Source organism: Eutrigla gurnardus, assembly GCF_963514095.1.
Source record: "Eutrigla gurnardus genome assembly, chromosome: 5".
Classification (NCBI taxonomy): Eukaryota; Metazoa; Chordata; class Actinopteri; order Perciformes; family Triglidae; genus Eutrigla; species Eutrigla gurnardus.
Genome location: NC_139919.1, coordinates 21546267 through 21567568, shown reverse-complemented (window position 1 = coordinate 21567568; position 21302 = coordinate 21546267). Strand labels below are relative to the sequence as shown.

The 21302-nt window shown below is 42.4% G+C and overlaps 1 protein-coding gene across 3 annotated transcripts; it reads right to left on the bottom strand.

The window, feature by feature from the left end:
* Positions 1-7: 7 nt before the first annotated feature.
* Positions 8-20228, bottom strand: jakmip1 (janus kinase and microtubule interacting protein 1). 3 transcript variants are annotated; one of them, XM_084010351.1, is made up of 23 exons: positions 19882-20228; positions 13266-13576; positions 12165-12497; positions 11415-11576; positions 10284-10496; positions 9690-9842; positions 9287-9433; positions 8879-9049; positions 8281-8340; positions 6973-7101; positions 6286-6414; positions 6053-6136; positions 5121-5183; positions 4528-4626; positions 3707-3808; positions 3569-3622; positions 3418-3483; positions 3160-3228; positions 2893-2970; positions 1735-1944; positions 581-646; positions 304-380; positions 8-209 (listed from the first exon to the last, which is right to left on the bottom strand). In XM_084010351.1, the coding sequence occupies exons 2-22, from the start codon at positions 13419-13421 to the stop codon at positions 330-332; spliced, it is 2595 nt and encodes an 864-aa protein (XP_083866477.1). In that variant the 5' UTR covers positions 13422-13576; positions 19882-20228; the 3' UTR covers positions 8-209; positions 304-329. The 3 variants fall into 3 exon arrangements, with proteins under 3 accessions (XP_083866477.1, XP_083866478.1, XP_083866479.1); XM_084010352.1 differs by having other exon boundaries at positions 13266-13573; XM_084010353.1 differs by having other exon boundaries at positions 9690-9800; positions 19882-20226.
* Positions 20229-21302: the final 1074 nt, after the last annotated feature.

Here is a 21302-nt window from a genome sequence, read left to right as displayed (position 1 = left end):
GTAAATGTTATTTATAAATAAATCTCACTTTAATCTCATGTATATCTGGTTACTTATTACAGTTAGAAATATGTTTGCATTCCACGTAAGGGTCAAAAGTGCACATTTATCAAAAAGGCCATAGGGTTTTTTTCATGAGCTGTCTACAAATGCATAAAAAACAATTCGGTTTTGTTTCGTCCTCGCCTGCCTCCACAGTACCTTAACACCTAAAAGAAAGGAAACAATTTGATTCTTTACTCATGATTATTGTTTTACTATCATTGTGTTAAATACTGATAATACAGGGAATAGAGGTGCTACCTGATGTGGGTCCGCGGTTTAGTTCATTAAGGCCAAAGAATAAATGCTAAAGAGAAAAACAAAAAGAGGAACAAAAACTAAAGGAAAACAAGAGGTTTAATCAACAGGTGAAAAAAAGAGAAAGAAAAAGAGTAAAGAAGTTAATAAAATGACACACATCATCAGTACAGTAGATGTAAACTCCTAAAATCCCCTAATCTTTGCCTCGTCACATCACAGTTCACCAGCAACAACAGAAAGCTTTCTAGGAAGAAACCAATAGAATGTGAATATATACCTTTTCCTCTATTTCCTTTATTTGTCTCTTTTGCAAGTCAAGCCTGGCCTCCAGCTCTCTAATTCTCTGAAAGGCAAAAACAGACGTGGTTAGGCGCACAAATTCTGTTAAAACACAAAAGTAGGACCATTTGGCCAGATCTCATAGAACCAAACAAAAGAAACCGTTGTTAAACAGCTAATAAGACCATGATCCAACTATTCCTGTATAGGCCAAATACTCTTTCCCATCATGCCTTCTGTCTCCATGGTAGCTGTGTTGGGTAAGAATGAGCTGCCATGGCAACCAAAGAGCCGATTTAGCCGTGAAAAGGGGAAGTGACTCCATCATTGAGGCTTAATACCTGTGGTTATTCACTGACTGTGGAATAACATATTAGTGTTCAATCTATTATAGACAGTTTCTGTAAGTGTGTTCAGGGTTAAACACGAGGACAGAAATGCATTAGCAAACACACAAGGAAAGACATGAAATTATAAAACTAAAACACCAGCTTTTTAATTGAATATCATCTGTTCCAAATTAATCGGAGATGCTTAATGTTTCAACCAAACGCAGCCGAATCATTCATTAAGATAATTAAAATGAGCTGTTAAAGTTTTAATTACTAGAGCATTGAGTCAGCCAGGAGACTGAGAAAGTGTTTAAACTAAAGCCCACCTGTGGGGAAGTGAAAACAAGACTTTTGGATCTATCTATAAACTATCAATTGTGTTAGTGAGTTAGTATATTTCATGAGAAGCTGAGCAGAAATTAATTTGAAATGTTAGGGATTAGGAAAACAATCTTAGTAAGTTACAGTACAACTGAAAATCAAGTTTAAGGTGCAGTGGTTGCTGATGTAATCCTTAACATATACTGTAGGAGCCATGGGTGTTAGACTAATGTGAGGGCTGCGGAGTGGAGGGATCTTTAAGGAGTGGGGGGGAGGGAGTAGTCAGATCACAATGATACACACACACAAAGTCATTTCTTCCACTTCTGCATATGAGCTTACAGATAGGGTTACAGGTTGCACACACAGGGATACTGCATCTTTCCCATAGCACCACAGTTCAGAGTTCAGAGGGGTCAGACTTTCCAGACAGGTACCAGGGGTCAGATTGAGGGAAGGCGGGACTCAGTAACCTGACTCGATTGGTTTCAAGCCTTACCTGCTGGGCCTGCTGTAGGAGCTCCATGCGCTCCTGTAAGATCTGACTGTCAAACTGCCGGCTCTGCCGGAGAATCTGACGCCGCAGCTTTTCCACGGCTAGCCTCAGCTCCTCCCTCTGCCTGTCTGTCAGCGACTCGGCCACGGCCTGGCATGCCGGCTGCTCCTGCTGCAGAGCGCTATACAGCGTGGCCTCCAGCTCCTCGATCCTCTGCACAGCCAGCCACATACACACACACACATACGGGCACACAAACATACGTACACATGGACGTGCACATGCACATGCAGGAACACACAAGCACACACACGGAGGCACGCAAACGGATACACATATGCACACAAACATACACACGCACACACACATACACACACCACTGTGACCATGGCAGATATGAAGAACATTGTTCCACTTTATATTAAGGGTTATTTAGGCTCAACCTTCACATGGTAACTTCATTATATCAACGACACAAACCTTTGTTTCATTCCGTCTCCTACAGATGAATTCCACAGTTGCCTGACTGGTCTAGCAAGGTTACCATGTCAAAAACAAGCTTCCACCAACACAATATAAAGTGGAACCATAAACACAAACTAACACCAAAACCTCTTTTCTGGGAACAACCTACTTAAGTTAGTTGAAGCAAAAGAAAGTTTCAGATCATTCATGCTTCTAAAATCTAATATCTCATTCTGTCTAGATCATTTATCTACACTTGTCTACTTGAAGTCAAAGGACTTCATGAATAGACAGGATATTCATAAAGATATAGAGAAAGTAGATCAGTGATTGGCCTCCTCGGGACATAAAAGAGCATTAGGCCAATAAACAAGGAGCCGACTATCGATTCAGTAGCCTACATTGTTGACAGAATTTAGACTTCAGTGGTAAAAGATGCAGTATCCCAACACAATGCAACAAATGTTACCTTTATGGAGGATGTTGCATTCATGATGTGTAATGGGGTTTCAAATGTTGTCATGTATGTCATGCTGGAATGACAATGTTGCACCGACTACATTCCTTTAATCACTTTATCACGAACCATTTTTCCTTGTACAAAACCTTGGTTGATTTCATAACCGATATATACGAGTGCATTTTGTCTAGCCAACGTTTGTATAAAAGGGAATGACACTGCTCCGGGCTCCGTACCATGTAGGACTGATCCAAGGCCTGCTTCCTGTAGTCCAACTCTTCCTCGAGGAATCCCTTCTGCTTGCTGAATAGCTCCTGCAACAACAAACGTGGAGTTTATACTACAGAATCAGGACAACTGGGACTCGTGGTACATTTTACAGCTGGGTGTAAAATATATATACACATATATATACAAAACAAGCAGATAAATAGCTTGTTTTGTATATATATAAAAGTCAAGTATATTTGCATGATAAAAAGAGAAGCTTGTGTACTCCTTACCTTATCATTCTCCAGGTCGATCATCTTCTGCGTGAGGGCAGACTCTGTATTATCTATCTGTTTCAACCACTGTAGAGGGAGGAAAAGTGAGGGACTGATGCATTCTCAGAAGCTTAGATAACACTATTATCACCATCCATATTTAATGTGACAGAAATGACTCAAATGTAGCAGCTGTTTTGAGAATAAATTAAGTGTTATGGCAATGTGTGACCACTGTGTGTCACTAAAAACACGTCTGAGAGGCCTTTCACTCACCTTTTCACACAGGGAGATCACTGTCCCTGCCTGGATAACTGCTACCTGCTCCTCATTTCTGAGATTCTACAGAAAACAAAACAGACTTTACTTGAATTTGTTTCTTTTTTTTAAAGATCTAATTTAAATCCAACAGCGTGTTTTAACTCACCCCATTATCCCCGAGGATATCCAGTTTCTTCATCAACTCAGGAATGATTACATCCTGCAGGTCAAAAGCAGACATGGTATAAACGGTGTGTAGTCTTAAAAGGAAATAGTCTGCGTTTGTTTAAGGGTGTTTTATCACCTTGACACCTTCCTGGTGGCAGTAGATCTGCAGGGCGCTGCTGCTGTTCTCAGGGAACGCAGACATGTGGAGATTGAGTGCAGGAGATCTGCGTTCCCTCTCCTACAGAAAAAACACAACATGTTAATGCATACAATACACGTAAAATGTACATGTCATCAGTCAAAATATTGAAATAGTTCCTCACATTAATGGTGGCGCACTGTGAATGGCAGATACGGAATGTAAATGAGTGTGAAAAGGGAGTGAATGAGGAATTTACTTACATGACATTGAAAACATGGTTGGGATCGGCCAAAATGAGGGAGGTGGAAGCCCATAGTTTTAAATGGGAAATCAAACCAATAGGAAGTTTGAAAACACATGCTGAAACTCAAAAACTGACAATGTGATCTCAAATAGATTCAACAGTCAGATACACCTGCTCCATGGCGACTGATATGAGTGATGGTACATGCCTGTAACCGTCTCGCAACACACTTATGTAAAGAAATCACATGACAGGCATGCACAAAATGAGAGACAAAATGAACAAAGATGGGAATGAATATAGAACTTAAATACATTTTTTATTCAACTTAAAAAGTATATTCATCTTAACACAACATTAAAAAAATATTCCAGTTCAGTGGAGGGATTGTGCACACAGCTGCCATGCAAAACATTGATGCATAGGAGAGGAGGACTCTGGTGTGTAGAAGTGAAAAGTGTGCCTGTCTATCGGTCTGTCTAGTGAGTCACTGTATGTAGGTCTTGCGTCTGGAACTGAGATTGTTGGTGTCGCCTCCTGGTGACAGTTTGACGTTGGTACAGTCTCTTACTTCCAGTTCAAGCACCCTGAACTCCAGCAGCTCATTCTGATCCCGGGCGTCCTGAACCTCGGCCTGCAGCCGCAGCTCCGCCTGCTGCCATGCACACATCTGCAGACGCAAAGACACACACACATCTTTGTTCAAATGGTTTCTTATGGTTTACAAAGCATTATGAATACTCTCAATAATCAATGTCCTGTTATAGTTTAAAAAATAAAGACAGACAGACAGACAGACAGATTTATTTATTTCACTGTTATCTAAAAATCATGGTCAACCCATATCAAGAGCTGGGTTTCGACCCTTTTCAGGATCAACTTCAATATCAAATATTCTCAATAATATATATGATTTGGATTGTTTTGGCTTTTTTGTTCAAATAGAAAGCAGAACAAAGTTGGTCATTAAAAAGGTATTGTTTGGTATCGGTACTGAGAATATACTGAATAATAAAACTATGGTATTGTATCAGCAATTGCACTGAAAACTAAATAAAACCACGCTTGGGTGGCATTAAGCCTGATGCACTGATATCTTTACACAGCATTTATGTTGGCAATAAAGTGATGCATTGATAGTGAGTTCAGGCTAATGCATTCTACCTTCTCGTGGAGTTCCTGGTTGGTCCTGAGCAAGAACTGCTTCTCCTCCACCCACTTTGAATCCTGCCATAACAACCAAACACAACATCAGCGAGAACTGACACTGGCAGGAAGAGGAAAAGGAAGGAAAGCATCCCCGACTATTGTGCTTGCAAATCACACATGCAAAGGTTCCATCAACACAAACAGACAGGAACAGAGTGGCAGTGGCACAAGTTTATTGATCCAGAGAAATGAAGACCTCGCCTGAGAAAACAAGCAAAGGGGCTGCATTCACAGTCATTCAGAGTTCACAGTAACAGGAGGAACAAAAGCTGATTTGAGGTGGGAAACAAAAGCAGAGCAGCAAATCAAATTCACAGCTGGACCAGGTAACATGCACCAGTGGACAAGGTGACATGCAGAACAAAGGGGAAACAATCACAACTGAAGACACTAAGAGTAGTGATATGAATGAATCATAATAATTCCAGTGTTGGTAATAATTTAGGTGCTAAATGTTATTTTAAGTTACACAAAATAGCTGAAGCTTTTCTTCTACAGATCAAAATGCTTGGTTTAGTCCTCAGACCAAGATGTCTCATGACGACTCTTGTACATATTAAATAAACTAAATGTTAACTGTATTTTCATAATCAGATATGGTGAAACGTTAGTGGATTAAGATCTTGTACATAATATCAATCCATTCATAGCAGACAGGAATCAAAGTGGTTTCAGCCGACATCAATGAAAGGCCCGATAATCAGAAACAGAACCAACAAGGAGTGATAGAGGGTGAGGAAGAGCATGCGGAAGTGGCATCACAAGATTCTGCGGCAGACCTGGTCAGCATAGCGCCAGCCCAGGAGCAGAGCAGCCAGACAGACATGCAGGAGGGCCAGTGAGAGCAGAACCAGTGAGCTCCTGTCACCACCCCTCTTCTTTGTTACCTGCCCCCTCTCAGCCAGGGCCTTCTCCAGGTCCATCATCTTGGCCTGACAGCTGCTGAGGTCCATCTGCAGCTGCTCACGTGTCTATGGGAGGGGAAATCAGCCTTTAGAATTATTTTTTTTTAAGACTTATCTTTCAAAGTATATAGCTTTTTTTGGCAAATTAAAGAAAAACATTTGAGAAGTGTCGGATCATTGCTAAAGGGCAGAGGGATAAAGGTAGAAGTACAAACCCTGGCCTCCCTCTCAGCATCCAGCGTGCCCCCCGTCTGCTCTTGGAGAAGAGCGTAGGCCCGCTGGAGTGCCTGGTACTCTCTGGTCAACTGACGGAAGCGAAGCTCCGACTCTTCACGGGAAACGCACTTTATTTAAGAAAAATAAAAATTAAAGATATATTAAAAAGAGGTCTAACGGACACACAAACCTTTACCTAAACTTATTTATTCTGTAGACCATCTTTGTTCTGTCTTGTTTCTGCCCTGTTAGTTAATACAAATAAAAGGAGCCCCATCACCCCAGCAATGGACTGTTCATGTCACAGTCAGAGAATAAGCAAGAGTTTGTTCCCACATGACTAACAGAGCCCTGAACAATCCTAAAGTCTCAAAGGATAATAAATAATACCTGCAATACAGCCATTTATATACACTTGTTCTGCAGTGTTCACTTCACTTTTAACTTTTATTTTCTATTTTGTATATTTTGCTCATGCTGGTATTTATAGCCATTTGTTATTTTTTGTAAATGTATTGAGCACTGTCTTGTGTTCGACTATAGGTAACATACTTCTACATTATATGTGACAAATAAAATCGGATGATTCTTATCTCAATATTTATGGAGCACATCTTACAGCTGTGAAAACTCTAGGATATAATTTATTTCTTGTTTCTTTCATTGTAGACAAGAGATTGTCTTACCTCTTCCAAATCCTCCTCTGGGGTTGCAGGCGTGCGGTCAGTGAGGTCAGTGTTGTAAGAGGTCAGAGAGGAGGTCTCGGAGTCTATCGACTCCTCATCAAATCCAAAATATGTCTCCACAACATGCCTCTGCAGAAGGAGAAAAGAAGACGTGCACGTTAAATAAAACCCAAACCGTAATATACACTTTGTTTGAATTCAATAAAGCTCTTGAATCCACCACATGTCTTCTCATGTTTTAAAAACATGTGTGTGTGGAGTTTGTGCTTCATTTTGTAGATCAATTCACCAACTTTGTGTCTAAACACAGGTTATTTCATTCTGTTCCAATCCGATCATATCAGATCAAGTCTCCGTCTATTTATTTACTCCTTTCTTTCCATTAAGCTTGTCAAACCCCAGAGTCCTTACCATCATGTTTATAAGTCATCTCTTGGCAACCAGAGAAGTAGAGGCACACTAGGGCACAGAGGCAAATGAAGGATGAGAAGTAGAGGATGAGGAGAATGTACTCAGTCATGTTGCTACTCGTCCAAAAACACCAAGACTAAACTAGAAAGAATCTCCCCAAAATACGTCCATCATATCTTGGACTATACGAGCTGATTTATGGATTTCCAAAAGGGAAAATTGCTTTCCGCTGCACCCACACAAATTAAAAAAACAGACCACAAAGCTTCTGGTGACAATCAAACTACTCCTACAGAAAAAAACAAAAGGCCAGCTCCAGTTGTCTGTCTCCAAGCTCACGTATTCAGCTTCTGCTTTAAATCCCTAACAAAAAGACAAATCTCCAGGTGCAAGTCCAAGAGCCAGGTCGCTGGGTCCAACCCTGTATCCACCTCGCCGAGTCGAGGTGACAAACTGGTTCTAGCAGGAGATAATATCTGACATGCATCTACAAACTCCTCCCCCTAGCAACACCATCAACTCTAAAACGTCCCCTGAGCCCAAACATGCGTACATCCAATTAGATACTGAAATCCTGTCGGAAACACAAACGGTTTGCTAAATGAAACATGCAATATTTGGGATAAATGTATTCATGATCATACAATACACAAATAAAATAAAGCAGAAACGGAAATAAACAACTGATTTTCCACTGTGGCGGTTGGCTCATGCATGCGTGCTCAGCATGATGCTCCCAGCTGTGAGGGATACTGTCATTATTGTCTCCTGAGCCCAATTAAACACAAACACGCACAGAGAGACACACACACTCAATTAAAAACAGACCGTAAGTGCCAGTCAACCATAGATAAGGTAGTTGCTTAGTTACGCACCACTTGGTTTTCAAATACTTACTTTAGACAGTTTGAGAGGTTTCCTCCTGTTCTTTTTGCTCATCACCAATCTGTCACGTTCCTAAAGCAAACAGACAGTCGATCAAGATTTAGACACTCAATGGGCTGCACAGGCTTCACGCAGCTCAAAAACAATACCTGGCATCAGAATATAATATTTAATACAGCAGTGTCAGTTTTTTAAAAAATGTTTATCAAAATCCAAGGTCAAATAACGCAAAAAAACATAAAAATCAGATGAACACTATGAAATCGAAGTACTTGGGAGTGTAAATAACAAAGTAAGGGAGGGGAAAACAGGTTAAGATGAATAAATGAGACATTCTGTGCTGGATTAGAGTAGAAATGTTATTCCCCTGATCCACAGGGATCTAAAAGGCACAGAGGAGCAGGAATTACGGCCCAGTGCTTTCATATTGTGATTCCCTCTTGTATGCGAAAATGTCTCAGGGGACAAACATTTATATTAACTGCATACATTTCCCAGCCTTATCCCATTTTAGGAAAATGTTTTATCCTTTTTCAAAAAAAAGTCAGAATCAGAAACTGTATGTTACTCATGTTTAAAACAGTGACACTTGTTTCAGTAAAACACTGACCTGCGTAAGCTCATCGATGATGCCCCGCTGCTCAGAAATCTGCAGCTTGAGGAACTCCACTTCCTGTTCCTCGTGGGCATGGCTCAGGTCTGTCAGGGAGCTTGGTCGCTTCAGCTGGGACTGAATTGATTGTTGCTGTGAGGGGGCCCGAGAGGAGGCGGCATGTTCTTTCTGAGGGAGGAAGACAGAGAGAGTGCTCAAATTATGGTTGTACAGATAATTATTTCATGTTTCTCCTCAAATAGCCAGAAGAGCGCCCGCTGCCTTTTCCATGATACTCTCAGGGAAACATTAATATACAGTAACACAATCCCACTTCCTCTACAGATTAGAACCAACATATCTGCCATTTTCTTAATTTAACTAGATAACATAGGAAAACCAAAGAGAGTAGTAGTTGCATCTCACCATTTCTGCGTTCTCTCGACTCAGGTTCTTCAGTTTCTCCTCCATGCGTTGCAGCGTTTGCAGGAGGTCATCATTCTTCTTGGACAGCCGCTTGTTCTTTTCAAACATAGGCTTCATTTGGCTCTCAGCCTCTCGGACCCGCTTCAACTGAATAGAGGAAGGAAACGGAGGGGAAACAATGCAATCTTCCGCCTTCTACTGACAAAGAAATGCCCTGTTTTAGCAGGAGAGGCAAGATCAAGGCCGGAGGGCTTAGAAAATAAAATGTTTTAATACATGTTCATTAGGCATGTATGTTTAGTTATGTATGTGTATGTACTTTAGTGTAACAATGTGAGTGTGTTTGTGTATTTGCATGCCTATTATCACTGCATGCATGTACATCTGTGTGTGTGTTTCTCACCAGTTCATTCCTCTCGTCGGCCAGCAGTGCGTTTCTGTCCTCCAGTTTCCTGATGACTGAGTGGAGCTCAGCAATCTTCAGCTGGAACCTCCTCATGTCACGCTCTTCCTCCTGTTGAGCAGGGGTTAGGGGAGAGGAGGAGGAAGATACAAACTAAAAAAAGGGAGTACATGCAGGCAGGTAGGATATTCAGGTGGATGGGAAAGAGGATGAAGGATGAGATGCCATTTCACTGTGAACGTGGACCTGCATGTAGTACAGACATCGTATCTACAGTACATGCATGTGGTAACATCATGGCAGCTGTTCACCTCTATGGACTCACATTAATTAATTAATTAATTTACAAACCCCTGGACTAATAGCTGGATGTAGTTTTAAAACTTAAAAAAAAAATGTCAGAGGAGCACCAGAGTCCACCGTTTTTATAGAAAAAGATCCTCGTCTTTAGCAGTGAAAGCCTTATCGGGAACAAAAAGCTTCTGATGATGAAGGTGAAAGGAAGTTTACCGCCCCATTGTTCAGAAATGCTAATGTAGAGCATGTGCAACGTGCATTAGAGTAGCATGCACATTTACAGCTGCAGGTGCATACCTGGTTGTTGAGCAGGTCTGAGTTGTCCCCCAGCCCAGGCACCAGCTCTCTCTTGGGGCTCCCGTGGTTGTGTCTCTCCGCCTCTCGTACCTGACCCAACTGTTCATCCAGAGCGTCTTTCTGAAGCTGAAGCTTCTGGGCGTAGCCGGCCTGCAGCCCCAGCTCCTTTTCTAAGGCACACATCACCCGGTCCTTCGCCTTCAACTCATCCATCTATACGAGGGATGGATAGGAACATGGTGGGTGGTGAGAAGAGTGAGTGAGTCAGACAGACAGTTTTCTATTGAATCTCAGTTAAAACCCATATAAACACGACTGGAATACATTATAAATGATCATAATGGTGTATATGTCCCTCAGATTCTGTTGCAGAAAATACATAAAAATACATATGTATATATCTGCTTTCCATGAAGTACACTGTTTTATTTATGTACAATCAAGTGTGTTTTAGCAGGATGCAACTTTTAACCTCGAGTCCCACACCGTCTCCTCCACACCTTCACCGTCTAAGAAGCTGTTTGCTCCGATGGCCGGGAACAGAAAAAGGGAGTGACAGTGTTTTAACTTTTCAAATATAGTGCTACAGCTATGATTCATTCATGAGGCCTTGCACTTGCTGTGTGTTCACACAACCCTCTGACATTACTTCCCTCTGTATTTTGTTCACTGGTATTTCCTGCTCTGACTACTCTCTATCAACCGGCCACGTTTTACTCTTTTACCAAATGTCCTTGCTCAAACAGTCCTTTACTGGCAATAATGCCTGATGTATCCCTACTGTATGTAATAGGGTTTTATGAGTAACTGCAGCAGGTAAGACACAATACAGCAATTAGCCAACCTATAACAGGAATGAGATTGTTGTGATGGAAATAACGGGAGACTCTCCAACATAGGAACTCGGAAATGATCCCATATGGTATCAAATAATAAAAAAAAAACAATTTTCTCAGTGAGCTTGATGTAGTTAGTGCTGTTTACATGTTTTGAGTCACCAGCAAGTAAACCATCAAAAGTGTCATCAGGACATATTTTATATATATTTTTATTTATTAGCCTTAACGAGAGACTCTATAAGACATACGTAGTGTCCCTAGTGCATGTCTTCTCGGTAGAGAGTGGTCTCACCAGTCGGCGGATGTCTCTCTCACAGTCACGTTTGATGCGGTGCACTTCATCCTGATGCTGTTGGTAGGCTGTCCGGAGATCCGCTGCTTTGGCTTTATCTGCCTGCAGAGCATTAGCATGTGCCTCTTCAGCCTGCTTCCTGGCAGTCTTGTGCTCCTGGATCTAAAAAACACACACACAAAATAATATTAATACACGAAACCCTAAACATCAAAGCAAGCAACTTGAACGCATTTATAAACAGACGTCCTATCCCATTAGACAGTTGAGATGATAGATGTCTGGAAAGGCTACGGCGAAACAATAGCTTGGCAAAAGACTTTTCCACCCTGCTTCCTGTTTTTCAGCAGCAGATTTACAAAACACTTCACACAGTCCCTTATCAACACACACACACACACACACACACACAAAGAAACATTTTCATACGATTCCCACGGAAAAGATCCAAGCAAATTGGCAACACTCATTCTACAATTTTGTGAGGTCAGGCTAAATATAACCACATTTGACGTGTAAGTGCTTTGAATATGGTGTGGTGCATCCAATGACATTGCTGCTGATAACAACCACAACTGTGAGGGACATCAGGCTGAGTTCCACTTTAGTAGAAGCAGAGCACAGTTTGAAAGCAGCATTAGGATTAATACTTGAGGTTTTTTTGGCGATGTCACCACGACAACATCCAATTTCATATTAAAAACATAATTAATATTGCATTACTGTTACGATATGCATGTCACAACCTACCTCTTGTTGTAGCTTTATCCTCTCCCCATCGAAGGCTCTCCTGGCCTCCTCCCGAGCCTCTCCAAGAAGAGCATTTTTGAGCTTGTCAGCAGCTCCGTCTCTCAGCGCGTTCACAAGCCCCTGGAGCCTCTGCACCTCGGCGTCCCGGATCTTGATGGTCCGGGCCAACTCCACTTCATGCTGCCGTGCCAGCGTCTCACGGACGGCCGCAGTCTCGCGTAGCTTTTCTTCGTGGAGTTTGGCGCGGAGGTCGGTGAGCGCGACAGCATGTTTGTGCTGCTCAAGCTCCCGAGCCTGCCGCTGCTCCTGGAGCCGCTCACGGAGCTTACATACCTGGGAGGGTGACACATCTGGCCATTAGAGAGCATTAGAATCCAACCCGTCATTATCATACAAATCACAGGCCACCAGTGTGTTCATCCATTTACTCACAGATATAGTGTGTGCAGCACTGTGCAAGTTTGTGCATTTAGTGCTAGCAGTCAAAGCCAAAATGGATGAACAGCTATCGAGCCGGTGATTTATTCCCCAACGGGGAGAGCAGGAGACACATGAAAAACAGTTTTGGTTCCTGTGCTGGCTTAAATAAATGTTAATTCAAAAATAACTTTTTCTTGCATGCACTTCCCCCATGTCTTTCATTGCTGTGATTCATTTATCACAATCTGAGGGCTGCACAGTGGTGGAGTGGGTAGTGAGAGGTTACCGGATTTGATTCCCGGGTTCGATTCCCAGTTTGGGTTCGGGTTCCTTCTGTGTGGAGTTTGCAGGTTAATTGATGATAACCTATGATTCCCTACGGGCAATTTTGAGTCATTTAGCCCATGAGTGTGAATGGTTGTCTGTCTCTGCATGTCAGCCCTGCGATAGACTGGCGACCTGTCCAGGGGGTACCTTGCCTTTGCCCAATGGAGATCGGCTCCAGCCTCTAACTAAGTATAGGTATAAGCTCAGTTCATACTATCATGTAATCACAATTATTACATATTCTAAGTATTACATCTTAGTATTAGTGTGCTTGTATTGAATGAGCTGCAGCGAATACTTTGTGACATGAGCTTGTTTCTATGGATTGATTCAAGGCTTCTACTTCCTCCTCACCTTGCCGCGTTCCTGCTGCAGCTCGATCTGGGTGTCCAGGAGTTTGCCCCTCAGTTCTTCGTTGGTGGCCTGCACCGAGTCAGTCATCGCCTCCGATTTCTCTGGCTTCCTTCCCTTTTTAAGGGGAGGCGCCACGGGGTGTGTGTTTGAGGACATCGCACTACGGCTGCCCAAACCGGACGGGCATAGAGTGCCAGGTGTGGCGAAAAAAGGAGGAGAGAGTCAGTCGCTGCTCCGCCTCCGTGCGAAGCCCTGCATTATCATCATATCGTTGTCAAGTCTACATCATTGCTGGAGGTCGCCGGGGGCTTCTATTTCAGAGAGACAGACAGCAAACAGAGAGAAAAAGAAAAAGGGTGAGTCAGTGTTAAAACTGGGTTACACCACACTACTCTGCACAGTGGACTGAACCTAAGCCACATGATGCACTACAGCCTGGGGAAAACGAACTATTTTTGGGACTAACATTTACACTCTCCTCTGTAACCCTTTTCTATGTGGTGTGGGGCATTTATCATCATCTTATTCCAGTCCCTGGGCCTCCTAGTGCATTAAATGTGTCTGATGGTCACTGGTCTTCCACATACACCTAACACTTCTCTCTTTCAGTAGATTAATACATTATTTTGTGTTGATTCTATTTTCTAGAGATCCTGTAATAAGTTCTGGACTTGCACACACATTGTACAGAATAAAGACCTGTCCTAGTATCAGTGTACTTAACTCCTGCAGAACAAACTAATCATCACAGATCACATCAATACTCATTTATCAGTTACTGCAAATTCCCTGCACACCGACAGTTATTTGAGTTCAGGAGAAAATTTGATCTAGACATATTTGCTTTACTTGTCTTCACCCCTTCCAAATGAATTACTGTTTCAAACAGATAAGAGATTGATTTAGATTCGACTCTGTGGACCAGGTGAACGTAGAAAGGCAGCCGCCTCTATTATCACCATTCAATTCTTCCACTTTACCCAAAAGTGCAATACAATTGCAAGATTTGTCTCCAGCTTTCCCTTCCTAATAATAAACATCCTCATTTCTAAAAAAAAAAAAAACACATTAGTCAATGATGATGAAATGTTTTGATCCGGTTTGAATTGTGCCATGAATTATGCATAGGCTGTTTTTAAATTTTAAATATAACTTTGCACGTCAAGGAAGTTGCATTTTGTTGTAAAAAGTACCAGACTGAAAATACATAATGAGAACGTCTACGATCCAAAAGTGAAGTAAGTGACATCTCTCACTGAAGCTACGATGCCTGTGTGTTTTCATTCCGGGATGTTATGTTACTCACACTAACACCAGCTGATAAAAAGAGTCACTGGATAAAAGACATCAGGTAAAATTGCTTAGCTTTAAACTAAGTTACCTAGTATGGTAGCGGCAAGACTGGTGACGAGTGATGTAGTTCAATGAGTGGTTTCACACAAAACTAAATGGTACTAGGACAAACATACACTCATCTTTAATGTAACTCTAATCATTGATAAGCATTGAGCTGGAGAACGGTGACATCCAACTGAAGCACACAATCCCAAGCAAATACATAAGGATGATAATTGATGATTCTCTCTACTCCTCATCCTTTTATCCTCATCATAAATCTCACTGATGTTGTGTGAGCTGGTGTATTTTTGTCATATTCTGTTCCGAATGTGTTGCTTCAGTGACACACATTCACTGAGCTGAAAAAGGGACTCCTCTAATCTCTTCCTGGAATGAATTGTAACCCAGTAACCTTCCACTTCTTTCTGCTGACTATTAAATAAATAATGCAACGATGAGGGAGCCAAAGCATTAAGACCGCAAGCGCCTCCATCTTTTTCTACACACACACACACATTACCAAACATTTATACAACATACACAGATGGCAGCAATAGTTACCAAGGCAACGCTCGCTCGCATAAACTCTATTCCCCTCAAATGAGAATGATGGGAAGGAACGTCACGTCACGGTGGATTTGAAACAAACAGCATCGTATAAAGGCTGCACATACAATACACACACACACAGAAAAACACACACACACACACGGTTTTGTTATCTGGTCCAATCTCTGAGTCGAGGTTGACTGAGAGACAGAAATGCATTGATGCTGGAGGGCAAGGAAGATTTCTTCCACATGGATTCTTGCACAGCGCACAGTCAGACATCGGGAACCAGTGGGGATGGGAGAGAAAAAGCATGGGAGACAGGATGGAGGAAGATGAAGCCTATAGCAGATAAAAGAGCAGTAGCAAAGTGGGGGGAATAAGTGCAAACCTCTAGCAGAGAGAGAAACCAACCTTCAACCATCTCCCCCTTCTCCTCTTCCATCCCTCCACCCCCACTTGCTGGCATGATGATGTTAATGCGCCGAGGCAATCGGTGATCTCACTCTCATTCACAGACACAGAAAGAGAGAGAGAGTGGCCGAGGGAGATCATTCACATACACAGAAAGCACTGACGCAAGCACACACTCTCTGAGTCTGAGAACAACTAGGGACAGATACCGCTGTCATCTATTCACACAAAAGCTCTCATCACTTATTCACAGGACTAACAAACATGTCTTTATTTCATTATTGTTATTAAAAAAGAGAGCAGTTTTCACTTGATTTCACATTTTACCATGTGTACAGGCACAAACATAAGCTGTACATGCCATCAACCACAGAGAGTTCCCAAAAAGCCCCTGTGGCACTTGTTCCTAAGCTGGCAGCCAGAACCAAACTGTGAATTTATAGGGGAAACTTGAGCATTTCATAGGGGCACCAAGAAGTACACATGAACCTTCAATGCTATAGTTACCCCGCTTATATGACACTAGAAAGCCCAAGTGTTTACACAAAAACCTTTCAACAGATAAAACTGATGGCCAAGATCGAAAAGTCGTCATCAACCCCGGAATAAACCACACAACTGATATAATCTAATCTACATAACCACTGAAAATGACTATGACACAAGAAAGGAGTGATGAAGAAATCCTGCAGCTGCTGAGTAGTTTCACAATTAAGCTGATACTCTCAAAAAGTCAGCAACAAAATGAATCCATCAGTATCAGTGGAGAATGAGAATATGAGTTGAAGCATAGCGTAATTGAGGTTTCATGCTGGTACCTGGCTACAACTGGCTGATGTTGATCAATCTTGATCCTTTCAAAACAGGCCAGACAAAGTGTGATAAACATGCAGGTAGTTTCATAACTGCTTCAGGAAATCCCTGTTCTCTCTGTGAAACGACATACCAGTGTAGGATTACAACAGTGCACTGGTTGGTGGGTGTTCCTTGGCTTTGCCTTTTAGTTGGGAGATTAAAATGTGGGACAAGACAGCGTTTGTATTTGTAATTAAAATCCTCAGTAGTGAACTTTGCAGTATAGTGGACAGTAGTAAGGCAGTACATTCTTAAAACAGTGCCTAAAGTAAGTCTACTTTAAAAGCTGGAAAATGTTCTGTTAATTTGACACCAGAAAAATAAAAAATGTTCAGCTACCAGTTGACAATAAAACCGGTTTTACGTATTTCAGGTAAATGTCGAGGTTCCTGAAACCGTTCTGCCATTTGTCTCTCTGTGAGTTGGCAGCATACCATAGTAACACAGCCATACAATCAAATATAAATAAATAAAACCAAGTGGTCTTCCATTTCATCCTATATTGTTACAACTAGGACTGTTCCATTATTAATTCATCTGTTGATGACTAATCGATTAGTTGTTTGCTTTATAAACCATCAGAAAATAGTGCCCATCATACTTTCTTAAAGCAAATAAAAACCCAAAGATATTTAATCTGGGATAACATGAGACAGAGAAAAGCAGAAATTCCTGACATGAGAAAGCTGCAACCATCACCTTTTCTGTCATCACTACATGAAAATAAACTGAATTGATGAATTGATTATCAAAATTAATTTCACCAATTGATTTCTGGTCGATCGCCTAATGGATTAAGGGACCACTCATTTAATTTCTTCCAATAAAAAGCCAAGTGCTGCTCTCTCTGCCTGTTTTTATTAAGTTTATACTAAGGAAGGGATATCACCGTCATGATGAACTTACACGTTGTGATTTAGACTTCACAAAAAGACATGATGTATGAAAGAATTGCTGGCTCCAAAAAAATTAAATGAATAAAAACCTGACAATTTTGTGAGAAACCCAACATTTACTTGATAATTTGATTTCATAATGATGTAAAAATATGTAATATGGTACTATAAGGGTATACCCTTATAGTTCTTTAGCAGAGGTTATTAATAGGTTAATTATCCATCCATCCATCCATCCATCCATCCATCCATCCATCTATCCATCTATCCATCTATCCATCTATCCATCCGTCTACCGCTTATCCTGTATTCAGGGTCGCGGGGGGGCTGGAGCCAATCCCAGCTAGGTTAATAATATAAGAATTAGATATACAGATATTATGGGTTTTTAACGGGTTGTTTACTATTTATGAAATACAAAATGTTGGGTAGGCGACGTCTTTGCAACGGTCACAAGCTTTATTCCGCACTCACAGATGGACCTCCTGGAAGCTAGACAGACCACACACACTCACATCGTGTCAAACATTAACTCGACTTCAATGAGATATAAAAGCCCAATAAATACATCAAAGAGCTGCAAATGGGAGCCGAAACACAGACTCACTGCTTCCCTGTCTAGGTGAAAAAAATCAACACTCGTTACAATGCCTTATGCTTATATACGCACACAATACATATTCTCATGGTAGTCATTTCAGCATCAGCAGAGTGTAGACTGTCAGAACAGGTCTGGCCACCCTCCAGACATCCCTCTACAGTCCAGACACGCTCACACAGCAGCCGAGCGATACTCTAAAGACACTAAGAAGATCCCATCGAGGGGCTGAGTAACCCAGCCAAGTGCAGCACTAGTGAAGCATATGACCTACAAACTATTATCCATGTTACTGACCTCGATGACTAGTCAACCCAAACAGATAAACACACAGTCTCTCTATCTGTCCCAGTCACACACATGCATGCTGCAGCAGACTCAGTTATGCTATTCTTAGTTTTATTGCTCAGGTTACAGATCTATAGCACCGACTAATGTGTCGGTTTGGTCTCTCGCTACCAGAGGTGTGTTTTTGGCCTGTGAACCTACAGATCTGTCAATGCATGCTTTGGTGCATCTGTATGTATGTTAGTAGTGACAGCATCTCTCTGCAAACACATGATAGTGCAGTCAGTAATGTGGTTAACTTTGCCTCTCTCTGACTACACAGTGAGCACATAAATCAGTCATGGGTGGTTACTATTTACTCTAGCTTACACATAAACAATACACAGTACAGTACAGTACAGACATTTGCCCCACACTTTGCATTAAGAATACAGGATGAACTACACTCACATATGGGCACAGTCCACAGGGATTATCCCGCTAGCAGCCCGCTACTCAAAGTATCACACTCATGGAAAGCATGGCGGGTGAGGTAGGATGAGGAATGAAGGATGTGTAAATTAAGTTAGGAATGGGCGTGTGGATGAGGGCGGGCACTAATGAGGGGAAAGATCTGGTACAGTGCAAGACTCACTGAATGTCAACATTCATTGATGCAACAGAGTAGACTGACAGGATGAGGCCATGGTGGAAAAACTACCATTGAACAATCATGCATAACCAGCCTATCTTCCTGTCAAAATAATAAATATAGTTTTGTTCCAGCACCTGCATGGGGTGCAATCCTTAGAGATACAGCACACAATGTGCAGATTATGCATCACAGCATGCCCTGAGCCGACTGATCAAACAGTAGTGAGTGTGCAACACATGTTGGTTGTCCACTGGGGCAGATTTACGAGCCCTCTGGAGCCACAGCCACACAGGCAGAGAGCTGTTATGACAGACCCCGCCGGTAAACACAGCACAGAGGGCTGGTATACATGCATGGCAGAGGACTAGTGGTAGATATATTTCGCGATGGTGCCCAGCTCTCTAACAAACTGTCAAATGGGAGATTATAGGGTCGAGTGCTGCTGGAGGGAGCTGACAGCCGCGTCCGGCTCGCCAACCACACCCCACGGCGACATGCGAGCTGCAGCATCCTGCAGCCACGGAGGTCGGAAAGTGTCCTTGCGCTCGGCTAACTAGCGTTAACGTGAATTGATGTTTGTGCGTGGACCACTGTCATGTAGCATTTCCACCGCGCTGCTCTTACACTATACGGTCCACCGAGGGCCTCCAGTTAACGGCAGGCAGGAGGAAACACCGGCGGTGCGACGGCTAAGATAACGTATCAGGGAGGACCGTAAAAGCAGTTGAATATTAATCACTCGTGTTGCCAGCACTTCCTCATTTGGCTTGTCGACCACACCACAGATGTCACACTGGTCCACCATGCAGACATAATTCACATCGCGACGTGAGGCAGTTAACGTAACTGTCGGTAGCCCAAAAACACACACACACACACACACACATCAAAAGGCAGATATGAAGTCGGCGGCGGCACTCTCTCCGTTCCTGCTTCGTTAGCAGTTATCAAACACGGACGTTTGATACGTGTCGCGGGCAGAATAACCGCCTGTCAAAGAGTCTACAAAGAAGTTTCCTGTCATTTCACACCGAGCAAACTTACCTGAAATGGAGGTCCGGTGGTCACAAGTGGCCTGATGTTGAAGCGTCGCTGCCCGACGTTAATTCGCCCCACATCCAGGACGGAGGCTGGGCTTCGGCGTGCGGGTGAATGAATTAACTGCACCCCCCCAGCTCTTAAAAGAAGCCGGGCTCGGCTAACTGTGAACAGCAACTGTTTAGAACTTCACCCCTCGGATATTACACACATTTTCCATCGGCTAACACAACGGCTGAAGTTGTATTTCCACTGATATCATCCTCCAAGCTACAGACTGGACGCTTCAGGCTTCTCCTCCTCCTCCTCCTCGCGCGCTGCCCGTTGACATTTCACTCCACGCCCACACACACACAGTGCACGCGCGACGTCATCCGTTCCTATACATTTCAAACACACGAGTAAAAAGATAAATAAATAAATAAATAAAACTGTTTCGACGTGAACATGGGGAGGGGAGGAGGGAAAAAAAAAAACGCCGGGCGGGCGTCGCCGGTAGCGTGATAGAAGCGCGACACCTGACTGCGTGTTCAAGAATGACACCGCGCGCGGTTAATGCGTGTACACGCTGCCGGTGCGGGAGAAACGTACGTCAGACGTACAGACCATACAGACCACTGATGTGCTAATAGACGTCCATGGTACAGCCATACAAATCAGACATGAGACAGTGCTTTGTTTCTTATCATTTTATGTCCTTTCCTTTTAATCTAATATTTTAATATTTTAATTAATATTTGATTAATCTATATATTTTGCTTTGTTCATATTTAAGCCTTTAATTAATTTAATTGTCATTTATCTTATGATTATATTTTATTGAAATAACTTTATACCATAATGTTGAAAATGTTCTGTACCTGATGTGCTATGCACCCTACACTGTATGTTAGATGATGATGATGATGATGATGATGATGATGATGATGATGATGATGACCACTATATAAGGTCCACTGTGAGCTTCAATTACGGTTTCTCAGGCCTCTTAATTCAACACATTTTTCTAGAACATTACTTGTCAAATCATAAAACTGTGGGAGGAAAAAACCTGACAATATGAAAGTGGTGTGAGTGTGACCCAGATTCTGGAGGATGCATTACTCACGCGCAGCTGCCTGTCTCTCCCTCGCCACTCTAGGCCTGCCTGTCTGCCATTCACAAGCAGCACCACACACATCATCATAGCTTTCAGCGGCGGCAGCATATGCTCGTTGCTGCAGGGCAACATAGGTAGCAGGAAGCAAAGAAGCGCGAATGGTCAGGGATGAGTTTCAATTGTCTACACATAATGTCCTCTGCTGCAGTGCAATCGGAGTCCCAGTGGGCATTTTTCCAGGTTGCTTGTGCTTGTGCACTTCATATGAAGAGAACATTTTTGAGTGAGGTAAAGCAGACGTGCAAAGCAGGTCTGTAGTAGTAAGCTA